This window comes from Papio anubis, chromosome 9 (genome assembly GCF_008728515.1).
Source record: "Papio anubis isolate 15944 chromosome 9, Panubis1.0, whole genome shotgun sequence".
Taxonomy (NCBI): Eukaryota; Metazoa; Chordata; class Mammalia; order Primates; family Cercopithecidae; genus Papio; species Papio anubis.
Window position 1 is genome coordinate 77,392,840 of NC_044984.1, and position 24,257 is coordinate 77,417,096.

At 35.3% G+C, this 24,257-nt stretch overlaps 1 protein-coding gene across 3 annotated transcripts in view; it reads left to right on the plus strand.

Annotated features, from left to right (window-relative positions):
- Positions 1 to 24,257, plus strand: part of TMTC2 (transmembrane O-mannosyltransferase targeting cadherins 2) — a 482,099-nt gene that overhangs the window by 388,740 nt on the left and 69,102 nt on the right. For all 3 annotated transcript variants that reach the window (XM_003906839.5, XM_017946044.3, XM_017946043.3), the window contains 2 exons: positions 8,644 to 8,758; positions 19,854 to 19,917. In XM_003906839.5, coding sequence (XP_003906888.1) covers positions 8,644 to 8,758; positions 19,854 to 19,917 — 179 coding nt within the window. The remainder of the gene's footprint in view (positions 1 to 8,643; positions 8,759 to 19,853; positions 19,918 to 24,257) is intronic.

A 24,257-nucleotide genomic window follows, 5' to 3' on the forward strand; every position in this document is an offset into this window, starting at 1 on the left:
TGAGCGCAGGTCCCTGGCCTTCTGTTTCTCTAATCTTCTTCACACTAGACACCTTCCTTGCCACCTGTCCAAATCAGGACAAATTCTTGGTCTCATGTTCGCTTAGGAACAAATCCAGGGCCTCCCAGTCTCACAATAAGCAGCCCAGATTGATCTCTTGGGTATCTTTTCCTTGTTCACCAGGCCACCTGTTTTCTTGGCCGGTAACTGTGGCACATTTATCACATTAGGCCTGTCTCACGAAAACCAGCATTTACTCACTCAGGCTGCCAAGGACATAAAAACACAAAGCAACAAAACGAATAAAGGGAAGGCTAGAGAAATTAGTCTGAGAGTGAAAGCATATTTGAAATGCCATGGTGACTCAGAAAAAGACACTCAGCAAGGCTTCTCTCAGAGAGGCCAAAAAAGAAGAGCCCCTCCATATTTTTAATTATCTCAGACAGAATTAGCATGAACAAACTACCTCTCTTTAGTAGTATCCCCTACCTACAACTAGTCTAACGCCTGACTGCTGCATTATCATCAACCTTCTCTTACCAGGAGTGTTACTACCCTCTTCTAGTAGAAACACCCCATAAATGACTTGCCTCAATTCCCTTTTATGCACTCATCCTGTTACCACTAGATGTGACTAAAACCAGTTAGCCCAATTACTTCCATCTTGGCTTTTCCCCATTTCTAATCATCGGAATCTTTGAAAAAGTCCCCAGGTACAGATAGTTGCTTCCGGAATGCTGGCAATGTTCTGTTTCATGATCTGGCTGCTGGTTGAACAAAGGCAAACCTAAATTACCTACATTCAGAAATAGAAATGATGCATTCAGCCTGTGATACCTCACACCTTTTCCAGTTTATATGAGTTTGGGGGTTAAACTATCTCTGTAATCTCCTCTCTCCTCTAATAAAATGGAACTTCTTCAAGGACAAATATTGTGATTATCTTTGTATGCCCACTGCAAGTACTACCATATTTTGTGTATAGTAGGCACAATATTAATTGGGGAGCTATATTAACCCATGAAAGAAACTATCTTCTGTTTTCAGATTATTTCCTCTTCTGTCCCAGTCTGTTGAATTTATGTCACAATACAATACCATATAATACATATGAGACAGATTGCATAGTTTGAATTGTTCTGAAATTAAAATATCTTTCAAGGTATGATTGATATCTGAATTTTGTGTGTGTGTTCCAAAGGAAATTCAGAGTCCTAATATCAGGGCCACCACGTTGCTCAAGTCCAGAAAGCACCATTCATAGAAACTTCACTGTGAATGGCACCTTTGGAAAGCATGCATGGCCACTTGCTACAGCTCTGCCTACAATCACTGCAAAATATGGAAATATGAATAGAAACATTTCTGGTGACAAATGCTGGATAGCTTGCTCTTGAAGATGAGAGCCACATAGAGATATTATTAATATTAGTTGGTTCAGTCCTTTCATTGAACATGGCATTTCTTAAATCCCCAGCGTGTGCCAGTAAGTAAGACAGAAGACCACTGGGATATCTGGGGGAAAAACATTGCAGGTGGAGGGAATAGTGAGTGAAAAGACTCTGAACCAGGAGCCATTTTTCGTCTGATGTATTAACAGGAACAGTAAGAGAGGGTGGGGAAGAACCCGTGTTGATCATAGCAAGCTGTGTAGGCCAGTGTAAGGGTTCTCGAATCAGCCGTAGAACAACAATCCGATTTCCATTTTACCAAGATCACTCAGACTGCCATTTTGAGAATACCCTCTAGAAGTATGGGGACTATTTAGGAGGTTATTGCTGCCATCCAGGGTGATGTGGTGGCTTCAGACAGAATGGTATCAGTAGAGTTCAGATGATTCTGGACACATTTCTATGATCAAATGTCATCTTCTAAGGATAACTACTTTAATGCAAATGTCATTTTATAGTTGTTTTATAAAAAATATTTTTATTTGATTTTGAACATTTTTAAAGCTACATATGAATGATTTTTTTCTAAAGAGAATTGTATGATAACACCTATTAGATTGTTTTAGCCCTTTAGTTGCATTGATCCTCAGTGAATTTTTATAATATTTTAGAAAAAAATGCCAGTCACGATTAATCTAGGGAGTTTATATATAGAATTTTTGCAAAGCAGGATTTGAGCCTATGGCTTAAGGCCAGCTTACATTTTTATGGATTTCTACATTGCAGACAGCCTTTTAAATCCAGGAATTAACGAAAGATTGGTCTTCACAAGCTTGTCATATTGAAATGTTGGTAAAAATCTACTAAGCACTTAAAATGGTTCAGCGACAGATTTGTCCAGAGAAGAAATGGTATTACTCTGATGTTGAAACAGTTCAACACAAAACAATTGCTGTTTCCCTTTTCCCACATTAGCCCATGAGGAGACTTTTACGCTCTTTATCTCTGGGTCTCTAGAGAATGCTTCCTTATTTTATATCATCTGTTTTGCTCTATTCAAATTACTTTAAAAAATAATTTCTCATCTCTTTTTTTTTTCCTTTTTTTCTCCCTGTAATTTGTGATAATTAAGGTGATAATAAGCTTGGGTAAGACAAATTACAACCAAAGAAATAAAGTGTAGTAGCAACAGTACACTCATGAGAACAAAATAAATTTTACTTATGCTGTTTGTGCTTTTTTTATTTGTAATTTGACTCAATTATCAAATACATGGAATGTGTTTGCTGTATATGAAAAAGAAGTGATTTCTCAGAAATCTATTGTTCTATGTGAAGGATAAAACTTTTACCTTTCCTTATTTTTTTATTTTATTTTTATTTATTTATTTTTTGAGACAGAGTCTAGCTCTGTCGCCCAGACTGGAGTGCAATGGCACAATCTCAGCTCACTGCAACCTTTGCCTCCCGGGTTCAAGTGATTCTTCTGCCTCAGTCTCCTGAGTAGCTGGGATTACAGGCGCGTTCCACCACGCCCAGCTAAGTTTTGTATTTTTAGTAGAGACGGGGGTTTCGAGACCAGGCTGGGCTTGAACTCCTGACCTCGTGATCCGCCCACCCCGGCCTCTCAAAGTGCTGGAATTACAAGCATGAGCCACCATGCCTGGCCTACCTTTCCTTATTTTAATGACTTTTAGAAAGGAAACTGATATTCAATGAATATGTCTTATTTATACACATATATCTGTGTATACACATATGTATAAACTAGTCACGTAAGCCCCATGATTGGGGAAGACAGTGCTGTTATAGCTAGTCGCTTATGAATAGGTCTGGAGAGGGCTCTTCCCACACCCACACACCAGGAGTGTCTGGCAACCATCAGGTGATGGTCAGGCAGTTTTTAACTGTTTCTCTAAAGTAATAATTGTTCACAGCTGGCACGAGGGGACGCTGGCTCCTGATAGATAGAAAACACCCGAAAGTGGTGATCAACACCTTCCCGATAAGATCTCAGGAGCTGTGCGAGTGGGGAGAAGTAACACCATCACCCCGTAGTATGCCAACCTATAAAACCCTAAGTCAAAACGTCAAGCCGCACACTTGCCTTTCAAGTCACCCACTTAGCCCTCTCCCAAGTGTACTTTCCTTCCTTTTATTACTGTTCTAAAGCTTTTTACTAAACTGGCACTTCTGCTCTAAAACATGCCTCAGTATCTCCTTCTGCCTTATCCCCCTCTGTGGAATTCATTCTTCTGAGAAGGCAAAAACTGAGGTTGCTGTAGACCCATACAGATTTGCCACAATGCCAGATGCAATTGATTACCGGAAGAGCTCAGCCTGCTAGCTAATCCCAGATGTCAGTAGAGTCCAGAGTATGGTGAAAAACATTTGTTTTGTTTTTCACATAAGATACTGATTCGCAAAGTGTGGACACTGAACTGGCAGCATCAGCATCACCAGGGAACTTGTTAAAAATGTAAATCTCGGGCGCTATTCCAAACCCACTGAATCTGAAGTTCTGCGGATGCTGCCTTGCTCTCTGTTTTAGTTCAAGCCCTCCAGGTCATTCTTATGTACTCTAAAGCTAGAGACTAATAAAAAAGGTAACCTTGCAGGCCCTGTAGAATCCATCAGTGTAGGTGGACTCCCCAAAGTGCCAGCCTTACTCAAGTTTCTCTTCCTTTAGTCCTGGCTCTACTTTGTAGTATACCTGCACTACCTGAGCCTCATGAGCTGTTCCTATTCACTGGAACTTGGGGCTTGTCTCGGTCTTGATAGGCTTCACAGTAATTTCTTCAAGGAAGAGCACCTGTCTTTCTTGCCATATTTATTACTTCTGCTAGCAGTGATTCAATGCCTGATTGTACGAATAGTTCTGTTCCCAGTAGTAATTAAGATGAGAGAACTGAGATCCACATTCTGCCATATGTGCTATAAGTGGGGTGGCCCCCACTTATATAATTGGGACAATTCTGGTTTCCACCCTTGCTTCAGCATAATTAATACTCCCTTTTACCATTGTAGGTGCTCTATTTAGTTGGCAAATTATATTACAGTGAACCTAAATCATAAGCAATCCTAACACTGTTGGAAACTGGCCTAAGAAGGCGTCACTAAGAAGGAAATGTTTTGGGCATAAAAATGAAAGCTGTCTTTTTACAATAGGTAGGCAAGACAGAACTGGAGATTGGGATGGGACAAACTTAGAGGCTGGGAGATCTTGGTGACTGTAAGTTCCAGACAAAGATGGGAAGCAGCAGGTTCCACTATGGGAAGCCCAATTAATAGTTTGAAGGGGCTAGTGTCTGGTGGAAGTAGTAATAGATAAACGGTATCTACTAGTACTAGTAGATCTACTGGTACTACTACTAGTAATAGATAAATGATGGGAGGGGGGTGATGTGAGGTAAAGTCTTCCAGAAGGGGCAAGGGAAAATTTTCCTATTGTTGCCCCAATAACATATCACTTTAGGTTCTTGGAGTAGTTCTTAGGAAGAAACCTACTATTTGTTTCCCTGTACAAACAGTTCCCTGTACAAACACAAGTTCTATGTATTCGAAATGTTTATTGCTCTATTTTTCATCAATTCTCGGCTATATTTCAATGTGATGTAGCAGAATAATAATTTACCTTCACCTTTGTTTGAAATATTCAAATTCAGTTTAAAAAATACCAGCCAGATGATTCAGATTCCATAATATCCTGTGCCTTTATCACATAGCAGAACACTAATGTGGGACAATTGAGATTTGTGGCCTGTCGAGAACAGAATAGAGGAAAATATCCAGATGCCTAACTGATGTGTTGTGATATTGTTTTTCTGAATATTAATATGGTAAATGAATTTTGCAGTTATAAAATGATCATATGGGAATTTTTTTCTGTCACCATTTACCGTACTAAACATTATATGTTCCATGTAGTTTTTGGAAATTGTTTACAAACCACATGTTGCATGGCAAAGCTAATTTAAAGCATAAAGAAATATTATTAAATGATGATAAAAAGTTAGTTTGATTTTACAAAATTAATGATGTTTCCTTTTTTTGTTGTTGAACAGCAAAGATGCGTTTGGCATTGCTAAAGCTTCAAAGGCTTTGCCCTGGACATTGCTTGTAAAGGGATCCCTTGTTATGGTATCATTACCTTCACCATATAGATGACTTGTCAATATCCTTCTTTCTTTCCATATGTACAAAATAGATAACATGTTCTTTTTCTTTTTTAACCAGAACTAATCTTCTATTCTCTCTACAGTCTAATGAATGTCAAGAAAATAACCTTCATTATTCAATTAATTGTTACATTTTTCTAACTATTAATATAGATTACATTTCAGAGTTAATAGCTGCCTGTAAAGGAAAAGAACAGTTAATAATTTCCTACATTATCCTTTGTTTAAATACCACCTAAATAATGTATTTATTAATGCTTTTGCTTAGTTAAATATTATATTTTGAATAAAAGTAGTAATTAATATTGTGTTTTAATTTAAAAAGCAGCCTATAATAACTACAACTATCTGAAGGATACGGTTAGCGTGGCAACCTTTATGAAGCTATATATGAGGAGATAATAATATTTCAGTATGCCACAGATTATCTGATTCTTATTTTACTGATATACAAAAAAGCACCATATATTTAAATTTGAATTCATATCTGTATCTGTAGAGTTAGCATATACAGTTGTTTCATAAGTAATGTGTTATTTATACATGACACTTATTTATAATTCTGTTTCCTTAATTTTCTAACCCAAGAATTAATGTTTATTTGTTCTGGGAGATAAGAAAGGCACAGAATGTTAGGCGACAAACTAAGAAAGTGATGTGAAACTTTTTGTAGAAATAGCTGAGTGATCTCCAAGTCCTAGTCTTAAAATTTTGTCACTTCCTTTTGAAAAAAACGAAAAGTCTTTATAATCATAGGCTTACCTTTACTCATCGTTGTTTACTAATTGAAATTTAGACATCTTTAAATGCAAGCAGTGGCATTTATTTATTTATGAATGAATGAATGAGTGAATGAATGAATGACAGGGTCTCACTCTGTCCCCCAGGCTGGTGTGCAGTGGTGCAGTCTCAGCTCACTGCAACCTCCACCTGCTAGGTTCAAGCAATTCTCCTGCCTCTAACTCCCTAGTAGCTGGGACTACAGGCACCCACCACTACGCCTGGCTAATTTTTGTATTTTTAGTAGAGACTGGCTTTCACATGTTGGCCACTCTGGTCTCGAACTACAGACCTCAGGTGATCCACCTGCCTTGGCCTCCCAAAGTGCTGGAATTACAGGCGTGAGCCACCATACCCGGCCGGCTATGGTTTATTATAAATCCTTAAAATAGAGGTATTTCTTTTTTTATTTAAGAAATGGTCTTTTGGGTTAGAAGACAATTTGTAATATTCATTAAATAAACAGTAAATAATGGGCTTTTTAGCCACCAGAGAGCATTTAGCATTTTAATTTTTTTGTTTTTATCTTTCCCTTTTATTTTAGGTTCACATACAGATTACACATGCATGGTACACATGTGGGATACATGTGCAGGTTTGCTATGTAGGCAAATACATAGGGCTCGGGGGACAGATTATTTCATCACTCTAGTAATAAGTACAGTACCCAAGGGGCAGTTTTTTTATCTCCCCACTCCCAACCTCCTCCCTCACGTACCCCCTTATCTCCATTGTTCCTTTTTTTGTGTCTATGTGTACTCAATGTTTAGCTCCCGCTTATAAGTGAGAACATGGTGGTGTTTGGTTTTCTGTTTCTGTGTTAGTTTGCTTCATATTATGGTCCAGCTCCAGCCAGGTTACTACAGAGGACATGATCTCATTCTTTTTTGTGGCTGCATAGTATTCCATGGTGTGTGTGTACCGCATTTTCTTTATCCAGTCTACCATTGATGAGCATTTAGGTTAATTCCATGTCTTTGCTATTGTGAATACTGTTAACAATGAACATATACATGCATGTGTCTATGGTAGAATGATTTCTATTCTTTTGAGTATGTACACAATGATGGGATTGCTGGGTAAAATGGTAATTCTGTTTTAAGTTCTTCGAAAAATAAGCATACTGCTTTCCACAGAAGCTGAACTAGTTTATATTCCCACCAGTAGTGTATGAGCCTTTCCTTTTCTCTGCAACCTTGCCAGCATCTGTTGTTCTTTGACTTTTTAATAATAGCCATTCTGACTGGTGTGAGATCGTATCTCATTGTGGTTTTGATTTGCATTTCTCTAATGATTAGGGATATTGAGCCTTTTTTCACATGCTTGTTGGCTGTGTGTATGTCTTCCTGACATTTTTAAAGTTTTATGTTTCTGTCTGCAGCTCAGAACTTACTAATCATTTTTATAACTATTTTTAGTACTTTTAAATTCTTGAACTTTAAACAAACATGAAATCTCAAACAGAAAGAGATAGTAATTAGACAACAACTTGAAAAACCTGGCAACTATATAGATGGCTTCAGCATATGTTTGTCATCCTTTAATTTGGTTTTTATTTGAATATCCATATCAGATAAGGCTTAACATTAGTACTGTTACTGTTCAATCTCGATTTAAAAAGTGGCCTGTTATCTCTGTCTGTATATTTAAGACTTTAAAATTGGGCCTAACTTTTGTTTTCTTTATCCTCACAATATGTTTCGGGGATAGCATTATGTAATAATTCTTGAGGTACAGTTGAAAGAGTTCTGTGACTGTGTGTGCAGTAATTCTAACCTTGTAAAGCTAACCTGAAAGTAATGTCACAAATCTGAACTTGTTGGAATAAATAATATTTATTCAATAATTATTATTAAATCTAATTGAGTAAATTAATGCTTAACTTACCTATGTTTATCAGTAATTTAATGTTAAATATAAGAAATGCATGTTTGTCAATATGAATATGCCTGTTTGTGCATATGCATCAGAGACAGGAGCTGTTTTAAAGTACTAACAGTGGGAATCAACTCAACTCATATTTGTAATATAGCTTTAAATTTATTCATCTTATATCTTGCTGAATAGTCATTAGAGGATTTCTTTTTAAGAAAAAAATGTTTAAGTTAGCAAATAGAAACCTTGAAATGTCCCATAATTAAGCAAAAGGCATATAAATAATCTCTAAATAATGAGTGTATTACTAAATTTTAGCTTCAAATCACCTTTGCCACTGTACTTATTTTTCTTTAATAACAGCTTTATTGTTTCATGGGATTTTCTGAGTTGAAGCTCACTGATTTTTATACTTTTCAGGTCAGTTTCTTCTGGAAGAAGCTCGTCTCATAGAAGCAGCTGAGATGGCAAAAAAAGCAGCTGAACTAGACAGCACAGAGTTTGATGTTGTCTTCAATGCTGCCCACATGCTCAGGTTAGTTCTTGCTACTGTGCCTCAAAGCCTTGACTTTGAGAAGGTAATTAATTATACGAATTTTAATGTCATACCACCTTATTCCACATTCTTAATGTGAATCATGCTGCTTAACTATGTAAAAAAATTAGAAATGTTGTATTCATTATAGGCTATTCAACCTTATCCAGCCCGTGGCCCATGGGCCACGGGCCACATGTGACCCAGGACAGCTTTGAATGCATTCCAACGCAAATTCGTAAACTTTCTGAAAACATTATTATAAGGCTTTTTGCTTTTTCTTTCTTTTTTTTTTTTAAGCTCATCAGCTATTATTAGTGTTACTGTATTTTATGTGTGGCCCCAAGACAATTATTTTTCTATTGTGGCCCAGGGAAGCCAAAAGATTGGACTCCCTTGGTCTATGTGCACCATGTGTAGGGCATATGAGGTTTTAGGACTTTCTGAAAATTACTGCGACCTCCTTCCCCTTCCCTCTAAAAATGACTACTCATAAAATACAAAAAGAAAACTGCAAAATTGAATATAATACATGTCTAATTAAATGTCTCCAAAGCAAAACATTATGTCAGTAAACTGCATCTCAATATTTGTGTTTTTATGTTAATTATATTGACTGTGGTATGTGGATACATTTTAATGTTTAATAGTGGAGAGGAATTTCAAATACAAGTATACTTAAGGCCCATGAAATTCTCAAAATAGCCGTGGAATCAACACTATTGCTTTGTTGTGAAACAATACATTTTTTTAACTTTTAATGCTTCTGTTTTCAGAAGACTATTACAAAGGCTAATTACAATGAGAGCAAAAATACTAAAATATAAGGCCAGATTATCAAATAATAAATAAAATAATAATAAAAATTATTAAATAATAAAATAATAAATAATAATTATTATTATTATTTTGTGTGTGAATATAAAGAAAATCTATGCATCCATAAATGGTTCTTTAGATTATAGGAGGATGTTTTTAACTGCTTTTAATCAAATGATTTATATAGTTGTTTAGAAAGCATCATTTGTCATGTCATATATATATATATATATATACACACACACACATATATGTGTGCATATAACTCCTCCCATATTCTTACTTGAATACTAGTTCATTAAATCCCCACCTAAATGCTTCATTAAATGACTTCTATACTGTGGTCTCTGCGCTTGGCTCTCAGGAATAGATTTGTAATTACATAGATTACTCTTACAAATAATAACAGAAAAGTTGATTCACAATTGGATGGTTTTAAAATGAGGACATTTGTAAAAAGTAGAAGGATTTTTTTTTAGCTTTTAAGATGATTGTAGATTCACCTGTAGTTGTAAAAAAATAATACAGAGACATTTTAGTTGAATGCCCTCATTCAACATTAATGTTAGCATCCCTAAGGTACTTGTTTTGTGATGAACTCAAGAAAGCTGACACCTACAAAGGGAAATCAGGATTCAATTGACTGTTGGTATATTCATAAAATAAACTGTAACCAATCTGCAAGAACCTTCAATGCAAAGATAATTTTTAAAAGACACCTCAATTTGTGTGACAAGTTTAGGTATTGTTACAGAGATAAGGACTTTTGGTTCCTCATGAATAAAACACTATGCTTTCAGCAACAATAAACAATTTGCAAGAATGGGAAAGCAGGAATACACGCAGGCAAATTCATCTTGATAATAACAGATACTTTTATCAACAAGGCATTTTGCTACATATTAAATCCATGTCTGAAATTCAAGGTCTACCAACAGAAACCCATTATAAGTATATTACAAAAGAAAAAAAAGTCCTTGTTAAAGACATCACTTATGATTTTTTTCTTAGTTGTCTTAGTGCTAGAAACCAGTGGAAAATTTTTGTTATATATTGGCAGTGAGGAAATCTTTAGGATTTATTTTCAGAACATCCTCTCCAGCTTTCTCTGGTCTGCATCCCTCATTAAGTTGCAGTCAGTCGGTGCCCTCCTGTATTGAACGTAAGAGTGACCACAGCAGCTTGACTTTCTCCTACTCAACTGGATGGCAGTCTTCATGAATGTTTTTACTTAGCTTTTCTGTTTTTCACCTCTGTCAAATTCAAGCATTTCTGGAGTGCTTGCTGTCAAGCTGAATAGCAGTCTCTTTTCTTAATAGTTGAGAACATTCAGGGCTTTGTTTGCCTAAAGGAATAAGAAGGGTTATTGGTTTCCCCTTGAATATACTTTTGTCAAAATGGCTTGTTGTCAAAATTTTGCTTATTTAATGTTACATGTAAATTTTCTCCTGGGGGTGATGCTACATAGTTCTAAATTAAGTTTGATATTCTTTTCTCAAGAACTCTGTTCTTTTGAGAGACATTTAGGAGACAAAATTGACAGGGTTTGGTGACCATTTGGGTGTGAGAGAAAGAGTGGGTGTCTCCTGGTTGTGTCTCACTTTGTTAGCTGGATAAGTGGTTTACCCACTATCCCAAATCAGCAATTTAGGGAAAAGTTATAGTTCAAGATAAGGTTTGAACATACTGTTTTAACTTCCCTTTTCTTGGCAAATCTCCAATGTAATGACCAAAAGAATCTATAAACGTGGGGAGGGGGAGCAGGAGCTGCTCATTACAAATGTAGCAAAAAGAAAAAATAATGGTCGTTCCATCTGAATAAGATGAGATTGGAAGAAGTGAGATCCTCAGGCCAGCCATCAAGGGGCAAATCTTTATCTTATTGGGACCTTCAAGAGGCCTGAAATTTGAGAAATTTCCAGTATACCCATTCCAGCTACCAGAAGTGAACAAAGATCTTTCTCTGTAGAATAAGCTAATATATAGTTTTGAAATATATTACTCAATTTGGCAGTTCAGATAACAATGACAAGTCAGAGGTATCAAAATAAAGGGCCTCAGTGAAGCAGGTTTACATTAAAAACTTAAGAGCCTCTTAGAGGGTCTTTAAATTCCTGTCATCAAAGTGCTTCACAAGAACACTCTGTGGTGGAAGTAGTATTAATGTCATTCAGCAAGTTTGCTTGGCCCTTTGTTTTATTCATTTATTTATTTATTTATTTAATGATTTTATTATTATTATACTTTAAGTTCTAGGGTACAATAGCAAAGACTTGAAACCAACCCAAATGTCCATCAATGATAGACTGGATTAAGAGAATGTGGCACATATACACCATGGAATACTATGCAGCCATAAAAAAGGATGAGTTCACGTCCTTTGTAGGGACGTGGATGAAGCTGGAAACCATCATTCTCAGCAAACTATTGCAAGGCCCTTTGTTCTAGAGAATCACAGTAGTATTGCACTTTCCTGCCTTCCTTGAAGCTGAAGTCCTGCATGCCTCTTATTTGTCCTTGAATGTGTGTGAATGTAATGTATGGCACATTTGAGCCAAAGCTCTAAGACTGAGTGCTTTTCCCTTTCTCTGACTTAAAAATGTAGATCCCTAAGTGACCAAAGAGAGACAAACCTCCCTCCTCACCTGCGTTGGATAGGTTCAATGAGTGAGAAGTAAACTTTGTTGTCTTAATTCAGTGAGACTTAGAAGGTGTTTATTCCCAAAGTATAACCTAACTTAGCTGATACAAAATGTATTTGTGCAAAGAAATAGGTAAGTAGAAAGAGGAACACTATAATGTTGGGAAAAGATTACTAAGAGATTAATAGGGTCTCTGAATGTATAACAGCAATGGAAGTAGTATACAATTAATAGACTAATAATTTAAATAGATGCTATAGATATTTCCCCAGAAATTGGTGGAAAATACTAAAAACATGAAAATGGTGAATGAACAAAAGATTGGAGGATGGATTAGGAACTCACATGCATAATTATAAGTAATTACACGTGTAATTATATATATGTATAGTTCTACATACTATATATGCTCATAATTATACATGTGTATATAATTATAGTGATTTATATACATATATGGTATACATAATATGTTATTTTTATTTATGTATAAATATGCACATATATCTATATACTGTATATGTGTGCATGTAGTTTTACATATCATATATGCTATATATAATTTTATTTGTTTGTGTATATGGAAATGTTAATAAGAACAGAAATTTCTGAAGCAGAGCATAGAGTAGAGATTATCAAGAGATAGAGAAAATTTCCAAAATAGGATGATCTTCATTCATCATAATGAAGGCAAAATCAATGAAAATAGGTTTGTTTTTAAACTGTTGTCATGTAGAGACCAGCTTTTAGTTGTGTACTAAAGAATCATACTTGCTAGTTTGTACAGCAACAAGATTTTTTAAAGAGTGTTCTATAACCTACAGACTCTACCAGTGGGGTTGGGAGCTCTACTGTACACAGCTAAGAATAATTCCCAACCACCCAGAATTCCCTTGGGCTCAGCAGCTTTTACAGTGCAGGAGCTGTGCCACCATCACCCACAAGGAACCCAGCAAAGTGTGCATCACATTCATTAGAAGGTGATTCTCCTGGGCCTAGCTGCTTCCCATTATGCTTACCTCTGAATTCCATTCTCTTGAGATTGCATCTGATGGGTAGAAACTGAGTCCTGTGCTAAACAAAAGTTAGAAGATGACTGAATTTCTGGCTTCTGCCTTGCTTGGGAATGTGGGATCCTTGTTCTGACTGATTACCAAGTGTATTCATAGGGGAGGCGATCACAAATGTTGAGTGGCCTCACATAAAGAATGTTGACAATACATGGTGACATTTTTAGTACTTCAAACAAAATGAAAAGTTCCAGATGACAGCATTAAAAAGCAGATTGGTTATCATTAAAGGAAAATAAAGGAATTTACGATGCTAGAACACAGTAGAGTTATATCTATAGTGTTATGAGAAGAAACTTATTAAATCAGTTATTCTATTAGAAACCTTTTCTGTGAATGGATTTATTCAACTTTTCTGAAGAACTGGAAGCTGAAGATAACATGAAGATATTTGTTATTTGAGAGGAAATATAGAGGCACTAATAACAAACTTTACATGGTTTACAGCATTCATAGGCTCTAGTGGAATGGGTGTGTGTGTGTGTGTGTGTGTGTGTGTGTGTGTGTGTGTGTGTGTTTAATCTGCTTCTGCTTACAGGGTAAGGGATAAAAGTAGCATTTATTCAAACATCTTCTACCTGACACTATACTTTGCATTTTATGTCTGTCACTCTCTTATTTCTAAGTTACATCTGTGAAGTAAATGTTAATAAACCTTCCCATCTTACAGATGAGCATACTGAGACTCAAAGTCAATACTCTTCTCTGTATTTACCATTGGTAAAGCAGGGGTTAAGGCTTAATGTAGTATGATACTGTTTTCACTGTGTCACATTGGCTCCCTCGTATTTTACACCTGACTGATGGCTTAGATGCTATGATTCTCGACTTTATTGGTACAGAAAATAATTTACAGAATAACAGTTTGTCAAATGTGTAAATAAATGCTTAGTAGTTAGGTCTTTCCAATATTATTAAATTATACTTTTGTAATAAATTTTATAAAGTAGACAGGGCCATTGGAGAGAGAACTCTGACTTTGTATTCTCAAAGGGATATTACATTTTTGAAGTATAATCATGATATAGTCTCTGATCTGGGTCACGCATGCAGCTGAGATGTGTGCACTTTCTTTTTTTCTAGGCCTAAGGGTGGAAACTATCACTGTGCCCCAAAGGTAGTAAAAATAGCAAAACTCCACCATACCAACTGGTTCTAATTTCTTCCCTAATTTCTAGAGAGCAGAGTGAATATACAAGAAAGAATCATTATCTTTTAATTTGTATATTCAAATCACACAATATTATGTAATCAATATATTGAAAACATAAAATTTACAAATGCTAAGTTCTTCATACATTCTACTGGAAGTCACATAAAATTTAAATTCTTGAATGAGAAGAAAACAGAATCAAATTATTTTCACAAATCAGATTGTGTGTGTGTGTACGTGTGTGTGTATCTTGGGGATGTATGTATATATTTCCAACGCCCTCTGAGCCATATATTTTCTTCCTTATCACTTCCAAACTTACCGAAACCACTAGAAAGTCACTGGATTTTCCAATTATTAGTTATATTTGACTTCCCATTTACAATCACGAGGCTCTTATTTCAACCATGTTGTAATGGACCATAGGGTCTTCAGAGCAAAGTGGGGTGGCAAATGAGGTTGAAGGTGGGCATCTGTCAACCCTGTTTCTTTCCACTATTAATGTGCATGTGAGCACCTGGGGATGTTGTTAAAGTGCATGCTATGATTTAGTAAGTTGGGGTAGTACCTGTGATTTTACGCTTCTAACAAATCCCAGGATAAGCTTAGGACGTTGATTCTTGGACCACCGCTACAGGCAAGTTCTATTCTGCTGTTTCTCTTTCACCCGTCTCAATTCCTTCTCCTCATCCAAACATTACACCTTGAACATAAGCGGTAATTTACTACATGTGAATATAACCGTTGACATTGCCAATACACAATACCCTCTCTTTTAATTTTTTCCACTACACATCATTATATAATCGTTCTAGATACAGGTTTAACTCTGCCCTTTGCAGCCCCTGAACAGTTTGAGGCTGTGAAAGAATAGCCTTAAACTGTCATGGGGCATCAAGGAATTTCTCAGAGGGACCTTTTTAAAAATTATATTGTCAGCATAGTTTTGTCCTCTTATTGCTACGTTTTTTCTTTACCACTCTAGTCTTTTCATTTAGAATTCAGGTGGAGATACTTACAGGTCATGAAGCCATTTTCGGTATCTTGACAGAGAAGTTTTCATCTAAGAAGGCTTAATGGTCATAAACAATTTATTGTACAAGTTTCATTGCAAGGATCTTTTCTGCTCCATTGTTTTTACGTATATATGACTCTGGTTTCACTATTTTAAGATCTTCCATACATTTTTATGTCTTCGATTATTTCAATTCTACTTCTATTCCTACTGTATAACATATCAACTGGAATTAAAATTTAGTGCTGCTTTGAGTAACTCAAAACTAAGCATCAGAGCCTGGCAAGAATCCAGGAAAACCCAGCTATTTTCCTCTGTTTTTATGTTACATGAACAACAATCTCCAGTTAAAAAAAAAAAATGCTCATAAGCTATTCTTGAAAACAATTGCCAAGACTTTACTGAAATACCTTTTGTACGTATGAGTAGTTTTTATATTAATTTTTAATTCAAATTGACAATTCACAACTATTAATAATTGTAGTTAAAGAGAGTTTTACTTCTAAATGCCACTAGAGATTTTATTATTTATATTTCTAAGGAAGAAAATTTAAATTTAGCGATTTTATAATTTGCACAGAATACATAAAAATGTGGGTAATTGTAAGTGGTTCTTTTAATCAGATTTGCTTCAGACATTTCATAGGGTATATTAAGTTGTTATTCCATTACATTATTGATTCCCAAATTTCTCTTATACATCTTCCTTTATAAGACTATTGGGCCATAAACATGTGTTCCAAAGTATACTTTTCTAAAATAACACCAGGGAGTGGAACTAGATATAAGAAATATGTATATTTAACAGATGCAGATTTTATAGTCTCATGTACAAAAATGGAATTTCGCAGTACACAAATGATGAAATGTGTGTGTGAGTTTTGTTATTGTCTGTTTGCTTTTGATCTGAGACTATATTTTCACTGATGGCAAAAAACAAAACCAACCAACAGAACAAAAAACCCTGAACCTAAAGAGTTAAAATATAATCAACTCACTCCAGTGATTTCTTGGAAATTCAGGGTTTACTTCCTAGTCCAGTTCACAAATGCTATGTGGACTTTTTCTTCTTCCTTACCTTTCCTGGCCCTGAGACACCAGAGGTAATGTGAAGAGTGGGAGGGCCCAACAGCTATGATAGGTAGGAGTTGGTAATGAGAAAAGAGCCTCCGTCTGAGTCTCCAGTTACTGTTTATTATTGGCATAGGGATTAAATCTTTAATGCTCTAGATATGTGACATAACAGTGTTGACTCCTAGGATGGCATGTTAAATGGAGCAAGTTGCCCATCTGGATCCATTGTGGGTTCCTGGTATGAATGATTTTCCTTCTCACCACCTTATTTCTGGCTTTGTAAAGTATGTTTTGGTCAGAATGCAGAGTTGTTTACATCTGGCCTGCAAGATTTCTTGCAGAGCCACTGCTCTCCTCTTCACCCACCTTCAAAGCCTTCTCTTAATACTTGGACACTTGGGAAAAGTTTCCACTATATCTAATTGTGGGCTTTTAAAAATGAGATATTTCAGGAAGTAAGAAAGTGAATATCTGGCACTGTTTTTGCATTATCCTCATCTTTAAAATGTGGTAAATAATAATAATTGCTTCATGGTGGTATTGTAACTGGTAAATGAAATAATCAATTCCTGGATAGAGGATTTAGAAATTTTCCATCCCAGAAAAGAAATAGGGAAGGAAGAAAGGATACGAGTATGCAGGAAGTGTTATTTTTTCGTCTGCTTTAATAGTCTTGGGAACCTGAGTCCTGCGATCAGTCCCTAACAATCTTATGGTTGAAGTTCTTAACAATATTTAGTAGAATCTCTAAACAACTGGCAGAATACTGCTAAATCTTTACTTTTTCAAATATTGATTAATGATTCAATCATCTCTACAATTAAGATGTATTAAGTACTCCCAGGATGCTCTGTGGAGAGCCGTGTATGAAATACAGCAAACACTGTAAAATGGACATTGGACACTTCCTCATGAGTTATTCTCTTTTGTCTAGAGAATAAAATGAGGATATAAATGAGCATTCCGTGGGTGCAACTGACATATTCTTTTCCCTACAGTTTTCCATGTTCTGCCATAAATGCATGCTGATTAGTAGTTTGTAAAGACTGTTTAATATTAGAAGCAAGGTCCTAGAGTAAAAATTAATTTGCATAGTTGTAAGACATATATAATAAATCCTAGTGTGTTTTTTTCCCACGTCATCAAAATTTCATCAATTCTACTTCTAGCTTAAGAAATTAAGTTTTCTAACCTAGATATTTCCTTTGAGAACTAAAGCACTGAATAATATGAAGACTTTAAAAACTAATAACCATTTTGGGGGGCAGTAAAACCTTTTAAAAATTGAGTTTATTATTATTTTCAAGGCATTTTATCTGATGGATTCCCCAGTTTCTCTTTTGATCCTTATCTACCTCATAATTAAATGTCCATAAAGATGAATATTAATGGTAGCTGTATTTTCCATGTTGGGCATCTGTCGGTTGATCTCACTTCAAAGTAACTGAGTTCTTTGTAGTATTAAGTTGCTCCAATTTCCTACCTGCATGCCTTTTATTTTCCTCTGGAGAAAACTTTTCCAGGGCATGACCTAATGAATTCTGGTTCAGATTTCCAAATGAGTCTGTACCAAATTGATTCTATAATTTGGTGGAGGGAACCTTTATTAAATACCCTAGTGAGGGAATTTTTACTGTTTCATACCAAACTAAAGTACTTCTCTTGACATATTGAAATTGAGCTTTAACATTTATGGGAATATAAATTGCAACAGCACATTGTAACATGTCATGGGTCCAGTAGAGCCTTAGGTCAAGGGTTTTTACTTTCTTTATAACCCCTATTAAAAATAGCAGTGTTTTTAATTATTTTTCATTTAAAAATTAGAAAAATATGTCCTACTCTCCAAAGAGATGTTATCTTCAGTTATTTCCATAATTTATATGGTTGCATGGGGTATGTTTTTATAATTTGTATTTGGCTTGACCAAGTGCAAATTCACTTTTATAGATAAGGCTAGTTAACCTTCTCTTTTAAAACTTGAATATGTTTTTCTAACTGAGAAAGTTAATTTTTGTGTTCTCTTCATCCTTGTCCTGTCATCTTCTTGTCTCAATAGCTTCTTTACATCACAGCTTCAAGAGAACACCACTCCATTTTAACTGCAGGACCCCCAGCCATTTACTATTATTGTCACATCATAGATATGCTATATACAACATCTGAAATTGAATTTGGCATTTTCCTTTAGCATTTTTTCTGTACCCTTCAAATATTGTCACCAGATTCCAGTTCAACCTCCACAAGCTTCTTAGATCTCATTACCTGCCATCTTAGAAGGTCTTCTGAAGCAGCATGGTATGATCAAAAAATATATTGTATATGAAAGAACAACTGGCTGCACTTCCTTAGAACCCTGCTTCTGGTGATGAGTTGGGTGAACCTAGGTCTTTTCTGTGAATCACAGGAATAGACAGTGAACAAATCTATCTGTAAATTTCAGTGCACATTTTATTTGTACAAGTCAGTTGTGCTACTTACAGGATTTGGCTGTGAGCAATAGAAACTGACTGTAGCTATTTGAAGGCTATGGGAGCTACAGAATTCACTGTAGGCTGGAAGGCTTAAATTGGCAGGAAACAAGGTAGCCTCAGTGGCCCAGAAGTGAGATATACAAAAGCGGTTCTTTCCAGGAAGAGTCTGGCTAGTAAATAGTCCCATTGCTTCTACCATTGCAAGTGAGTTCTGGCCATCCTTTCATCTTTCTGTCACTTAGGAATGAAAGTCCTAAGTAATGAGAACATCCATTTAGCTGAGGTTAAGTCATGTGCTGACCCTGGTGTCTGAAGTCCAAGGGGAGACATAATCTGGCCTTTTTATTTTTTCTGTTAACTACACACCGTGGAAAGTTCCCTCCATACTGGAAAGAAAGTGTCTTTCTAGACAGATGTAGAATTTTGAAAGTCCTGCAGATCTTTACTGTTTTCATAAAACAAAAGCAATAATTACTAATTTTGACAATTTATTTTTAAAATTGAGATTTTTCTGGGGTATCATGTTGATGCTGGAGAACCCCCCCACCACTATAATATATTACCTAGTTTTGCATGGAAAAGTAGGATAACTTTTCTAATTCCTAATATGTAAATGTGAACTAACAACACCCACTGAATAGGATTATGTTAAGATACTATTTATAATGCCTTAAATACAATAACAAGTACAATGCAAACACTCAATTTTTAAGTCTTTTTCTGCTTGGACAAATTATTGTTTGGTGTGACCAGAATTTTTTTTAAATTAACATTATTTTGCTGCACAGTGATCCTAATTGTAATTCTAAAATAAATGCTATAGTTTTATTTTATTATTTCTCTTACAGACAGGCTAGCCTCAATGAAGCAGCCGAGAAGTATTATGATCTGGCAGCCAGGCTGAGGCCTAATGTAAGTACTTTCCTAATGAGAAACACTTTCAGAGGGATAGACTCAAAGCATGTGATAGGTGTAAGACATAGAAGCGTGTTTTGTTTTTTTTTTTCTTTCTTTCTTTCTCTCTCGATCTCTTATTTTGAATACCTACTAAATAGCTTAATTCAACAGTAAAATCTGCCAGCCTCAAGCTTCTTTTTCTAGAGTTAGATTTTTTGTCTTCTAGCCTGTGTAAAGCAACATAAGATTTTTATCACTTGAACACAGGCTTTAGCACTACTAAGTACTTTGTATTTGGATAACTTTTAAAATCAATTCCTTGAAGGTTTTTTTGGCTGTGGCATTAAATACCTATTATTTTTTGATTCTCATATATAGTCAGACCTCAAGCTGTATGCCTCTTTTCTATTCCACAGGCCTCATTTCTAATTTCTGTGCTTTTCAACTTTATCAAGAATGTTTTTATTACAATTTTTCTCTGGGTAATGATGCTTCCATAAAGAAAGATGGATATAAATTAGATCTCTTCTATTGAAATAGAGTAACCATTTATGAGAAAATAAGAACTGGTTTTGTCTTGGTCTTCTAAGCACATTTTATTTGCAACACATCTCTGAACTCCAACACATTGTGCTTTTATTTTCATATACCTTCTGCATCTCTTGCCAATACTAAAATCTTCTACCCTGTTCTTCACATCAAGACCATCTATTGGGAAATGCAATTTTGAAACAGTAATGAAAGTGCACATGTGATGTGAGTGCAAATAATGGGATCAGTCTCATTTATTTATAGTAACTCATCCATTGGGCAAGCATTCTTCATCTATAGAGTGCCTGCTTTGTGGTAGGATACAGAGATTTCATATCCTAAAGGACCACACAGTGTAGCAGACAAGACTGAACACAATCATCTAATTGAAATACAGTGTGGTGATTCTTATACAGAGGTGTATACAGTCCTCTGGGAGCACAAAAGAGGAGGATTAATGCTCCCTGAAAGAGACCTATGTGGGAGGTAGCTATTTTTCTTTTCAGGAGATTCATCCACTTGCAACATTAGCCCTGAATCTCAACGCCTCCGAGTTTTACTTGTAGGGGCAAAAAAGTATCTTTATCTTAAGCACCCTAAGGCTCATGGCTGAGACCCCAAACAAAAGACAGATTTAACAATAGAAAAGCATACAGATTTATTTAATATACACTTTACCTGATATGGGAGCCTTCAGAAATGATGACTCAGGAAAATATTTTTTATAGACATCATGCAGAAGTGTGATTAGAAGACAAAAGGTTATGATCTCATGGTAATAAATTGGGAAGAACTTAGAAAGTCCTGTTTGTTGTTCTTCTTTTTTTCCCTGTGTATTCAGAGACAAGGTGTTAATGAGGGTCTTATCACCTACTACCTTGGAGAAGGGAGAGAGAAGGTCACAGAGTGACCGTCCTTCTTCTGCAGTTTTGGTTTTTTTCAGCTTCAAATACTCTGATTATAAGGAACCATGCTTTGGGTGGCTGTTCTGAACCCTGTCACATTAATTATGAGATGTTTCAAGAATTGATAAGCAATTTGCAACAGAAGAAAATAACTTAATAATCATGGTGAGAACAATGACAGCTAAAATTTATTGAGCACTTATTATTATGTGCCAAGCACTGTGCTAAGTACTTCATTCATTTCTCACAACAACCCACAGATACCTTTGTGATCCCTATTCTCTGGAAGGGCTGTGAAGTTAATAACTCACCCACTGTCAAAACCAAATGGAATCACACTGTAACCCGGGCCACTGAATGCATAACAGAAAGCTTGATGGAAAAAAAATGTAGCCATATCTTAGAGAGGAAAGGCAAGCCAGAAATTAGGAAAACCTAAATAATGATAGTCATTTTATTTATTTATTCAGTAATATTTACAGAGTACCAGGTATTACTTTAGGCAGTGGCTATACAGCAGTGAACAAAATGGTTAGGAGCTCAGAATCTAGTCTGAGGAGAAGGAGCTAGTATATCAAACAGTGAGAAGTGCTTTGGAGAAAGCTGGAGCAGCACAAGTGAGTTAAGAGTTGTGGCAGGGAAGGGAGTGGCGTGCACTACGCATGGTTTGGTAAATGCCCTAGTCGGACAGCTTTCTGCAGCATTTCTAGGAAAAGGGTTGAATTTGAAGTCTTATTATTACAACTTCATTAAAGGCAGAGATCCGAGTTTTTTGTTGTTGTTGTTGTTGTTGTTGTTGTTTTATTGCCTTCACGTTAATAAGATGCTATCAATGTACATAATGCATGATAGGTAAATGCAATTGTTTTTTGAGTACTGGTCACTTGAGTGTCATGTTGATTTTTGGTCAAGTGGTTGGTCAAATGACCATCTTCAGCATGTTATAATGAATTAGTGAGAGAAGAGCTCCCTGAGTTATCTGACCTGGACTAAAAAATGAAAGACACTCGGATATTACAAGATTTGAGTCTGATTTGTGAAATGGTTAATTTTAAAAGACTAAGCAAATCATAAAATCAATATTTAATCTCCAACTGGAAACCATTTTTTTCTGAACCCTCAAAATGTTTCTTCATAAACCCGCTGCAGACTGCTTTTCAAAATATGTTTATTCAAATGATACTTTCCCTATCTGGCAACAATACTTTTAAAATGATGGGATAGAATAAAGTATTCACATTTAACAGTGAATAAATGATGTTACAATTGATGGATCAACAGATATGATTTTTTCCTAATCTGTTTTCAGAATTCTGTTTTGACTTACAGTATGTGGTCTAGGTGAGTAAAACACCACAGCACAGAGGAAGCAGTGATAAAATACAAACCATGGCAGTAATATAAATTTCTCCCATCCAAGTACTAACCAGGACCAACCCTGCTTAGCTTCCAAGATCAGACAAGATAGTAATATAAATTTCTGTTCTGAAATGAAGAGACCTTTTTAAACAAAAACCCGTGTAATGATTTATTAGCAATGACCCATCTGATCTGAATTAAAACATTAATTTAACATTCAACTTGTTCATATCTGTTTATTACCTTTGTTCATAAAAAACATTCTTTGTTATTTCTCTGCTTTTAACTTAATAAATTTGGTACCTGCCTATATGATAGCATAGCTAACAGACTTCAACTCTAGTCTATTTAAATAGTTCCATTGTCTTTTCTAGTTTTCTCCCCTACACAGTAATCTAATCTTACTCTTACTTTCTTCTAAAAATTTTCTTCTAAAGAATTTTCTTCTGTTCTTTAAGTACAACTAGGAGGGTAAAAATCAGTAGCTGTATGTGAGAGACTCTGTGAATGTTTCACCAATGTTCATATCAGATCGCTACTATACAAAATAAAGTAGGAAGCTGCAACCTCTGTTACAGTCATATTAAAAAGCTTGCTGTCTATGGGATATTCTTTCTTAATAAAATACCGATTCCATTTCTTCAATATGTCCCATGATGAATTTCTTTATGTTTTCTATGATATGAAAGCCATATTTTCCACATAATGTACTTTGAAATTGTTAATTGTATTTTTGCATCATTTTACGTACAAAGAATTCCAGTGGTAAAATACTAAAATAATGAAAGATGTCTAAATTAGCAGGCACAAAATAAGTTTTAGATTCTGACATTGTCTCTTTATCAGAGATGTTTAATACCTTGTCGTTTACCAAACTACACAGTTAGAGAAGTCTATTTATTACAAAATGACGCCATTACCATTTTAATTTTTTTTACTTGATTTTTGGAGCTGATTGTCCTAAAATTAAACCTTATAATACATTAAAACATGTTTCTATAATAGGAAAACTCCTTACTGAAATTGCTATTTTTAGTTTTTTTTAGTTTTAATTTTTTGTTTTGTTTTGTTTTAAATAAATTGACCTTTCTTTGGAGGTTACATTAAATAGACAACAGTCTTCTCTGTCTTCTCTCTCACTAATGGGCATCAAAAAATGCAGACTCTCAAGAACTAGAGGGATATTAAATGGAACTGCTTTGTTCTTCCTGGAGGAATTAAGCCAAATTCTGCATTAACTTATGGATTTTTAAAAAATGGTTAATGTGAAGAATGGGAAATTTGCATAGTACAAAGTCACCGGCTTTTACTTGACTTTTTGTAAACTCTAGAGTTAGAAGAGAGTAATTACCAATGATAGGTCTGTACATCTTATATTTTTGGGGATGTAATTGTTTTTAATATGAATTTATTCAACTTACTTTTTATCAAGTTCCAGCTTTATGTAAGACTGTGCCAAATGCAGTAGGGTTTGAAAGTTATGAAACATTAACCTTGTCCTTAAGAAATGTACAATCTAATGTGGGGAGGGAGTGAAGGAGAGAACATGGGAATCCCAAT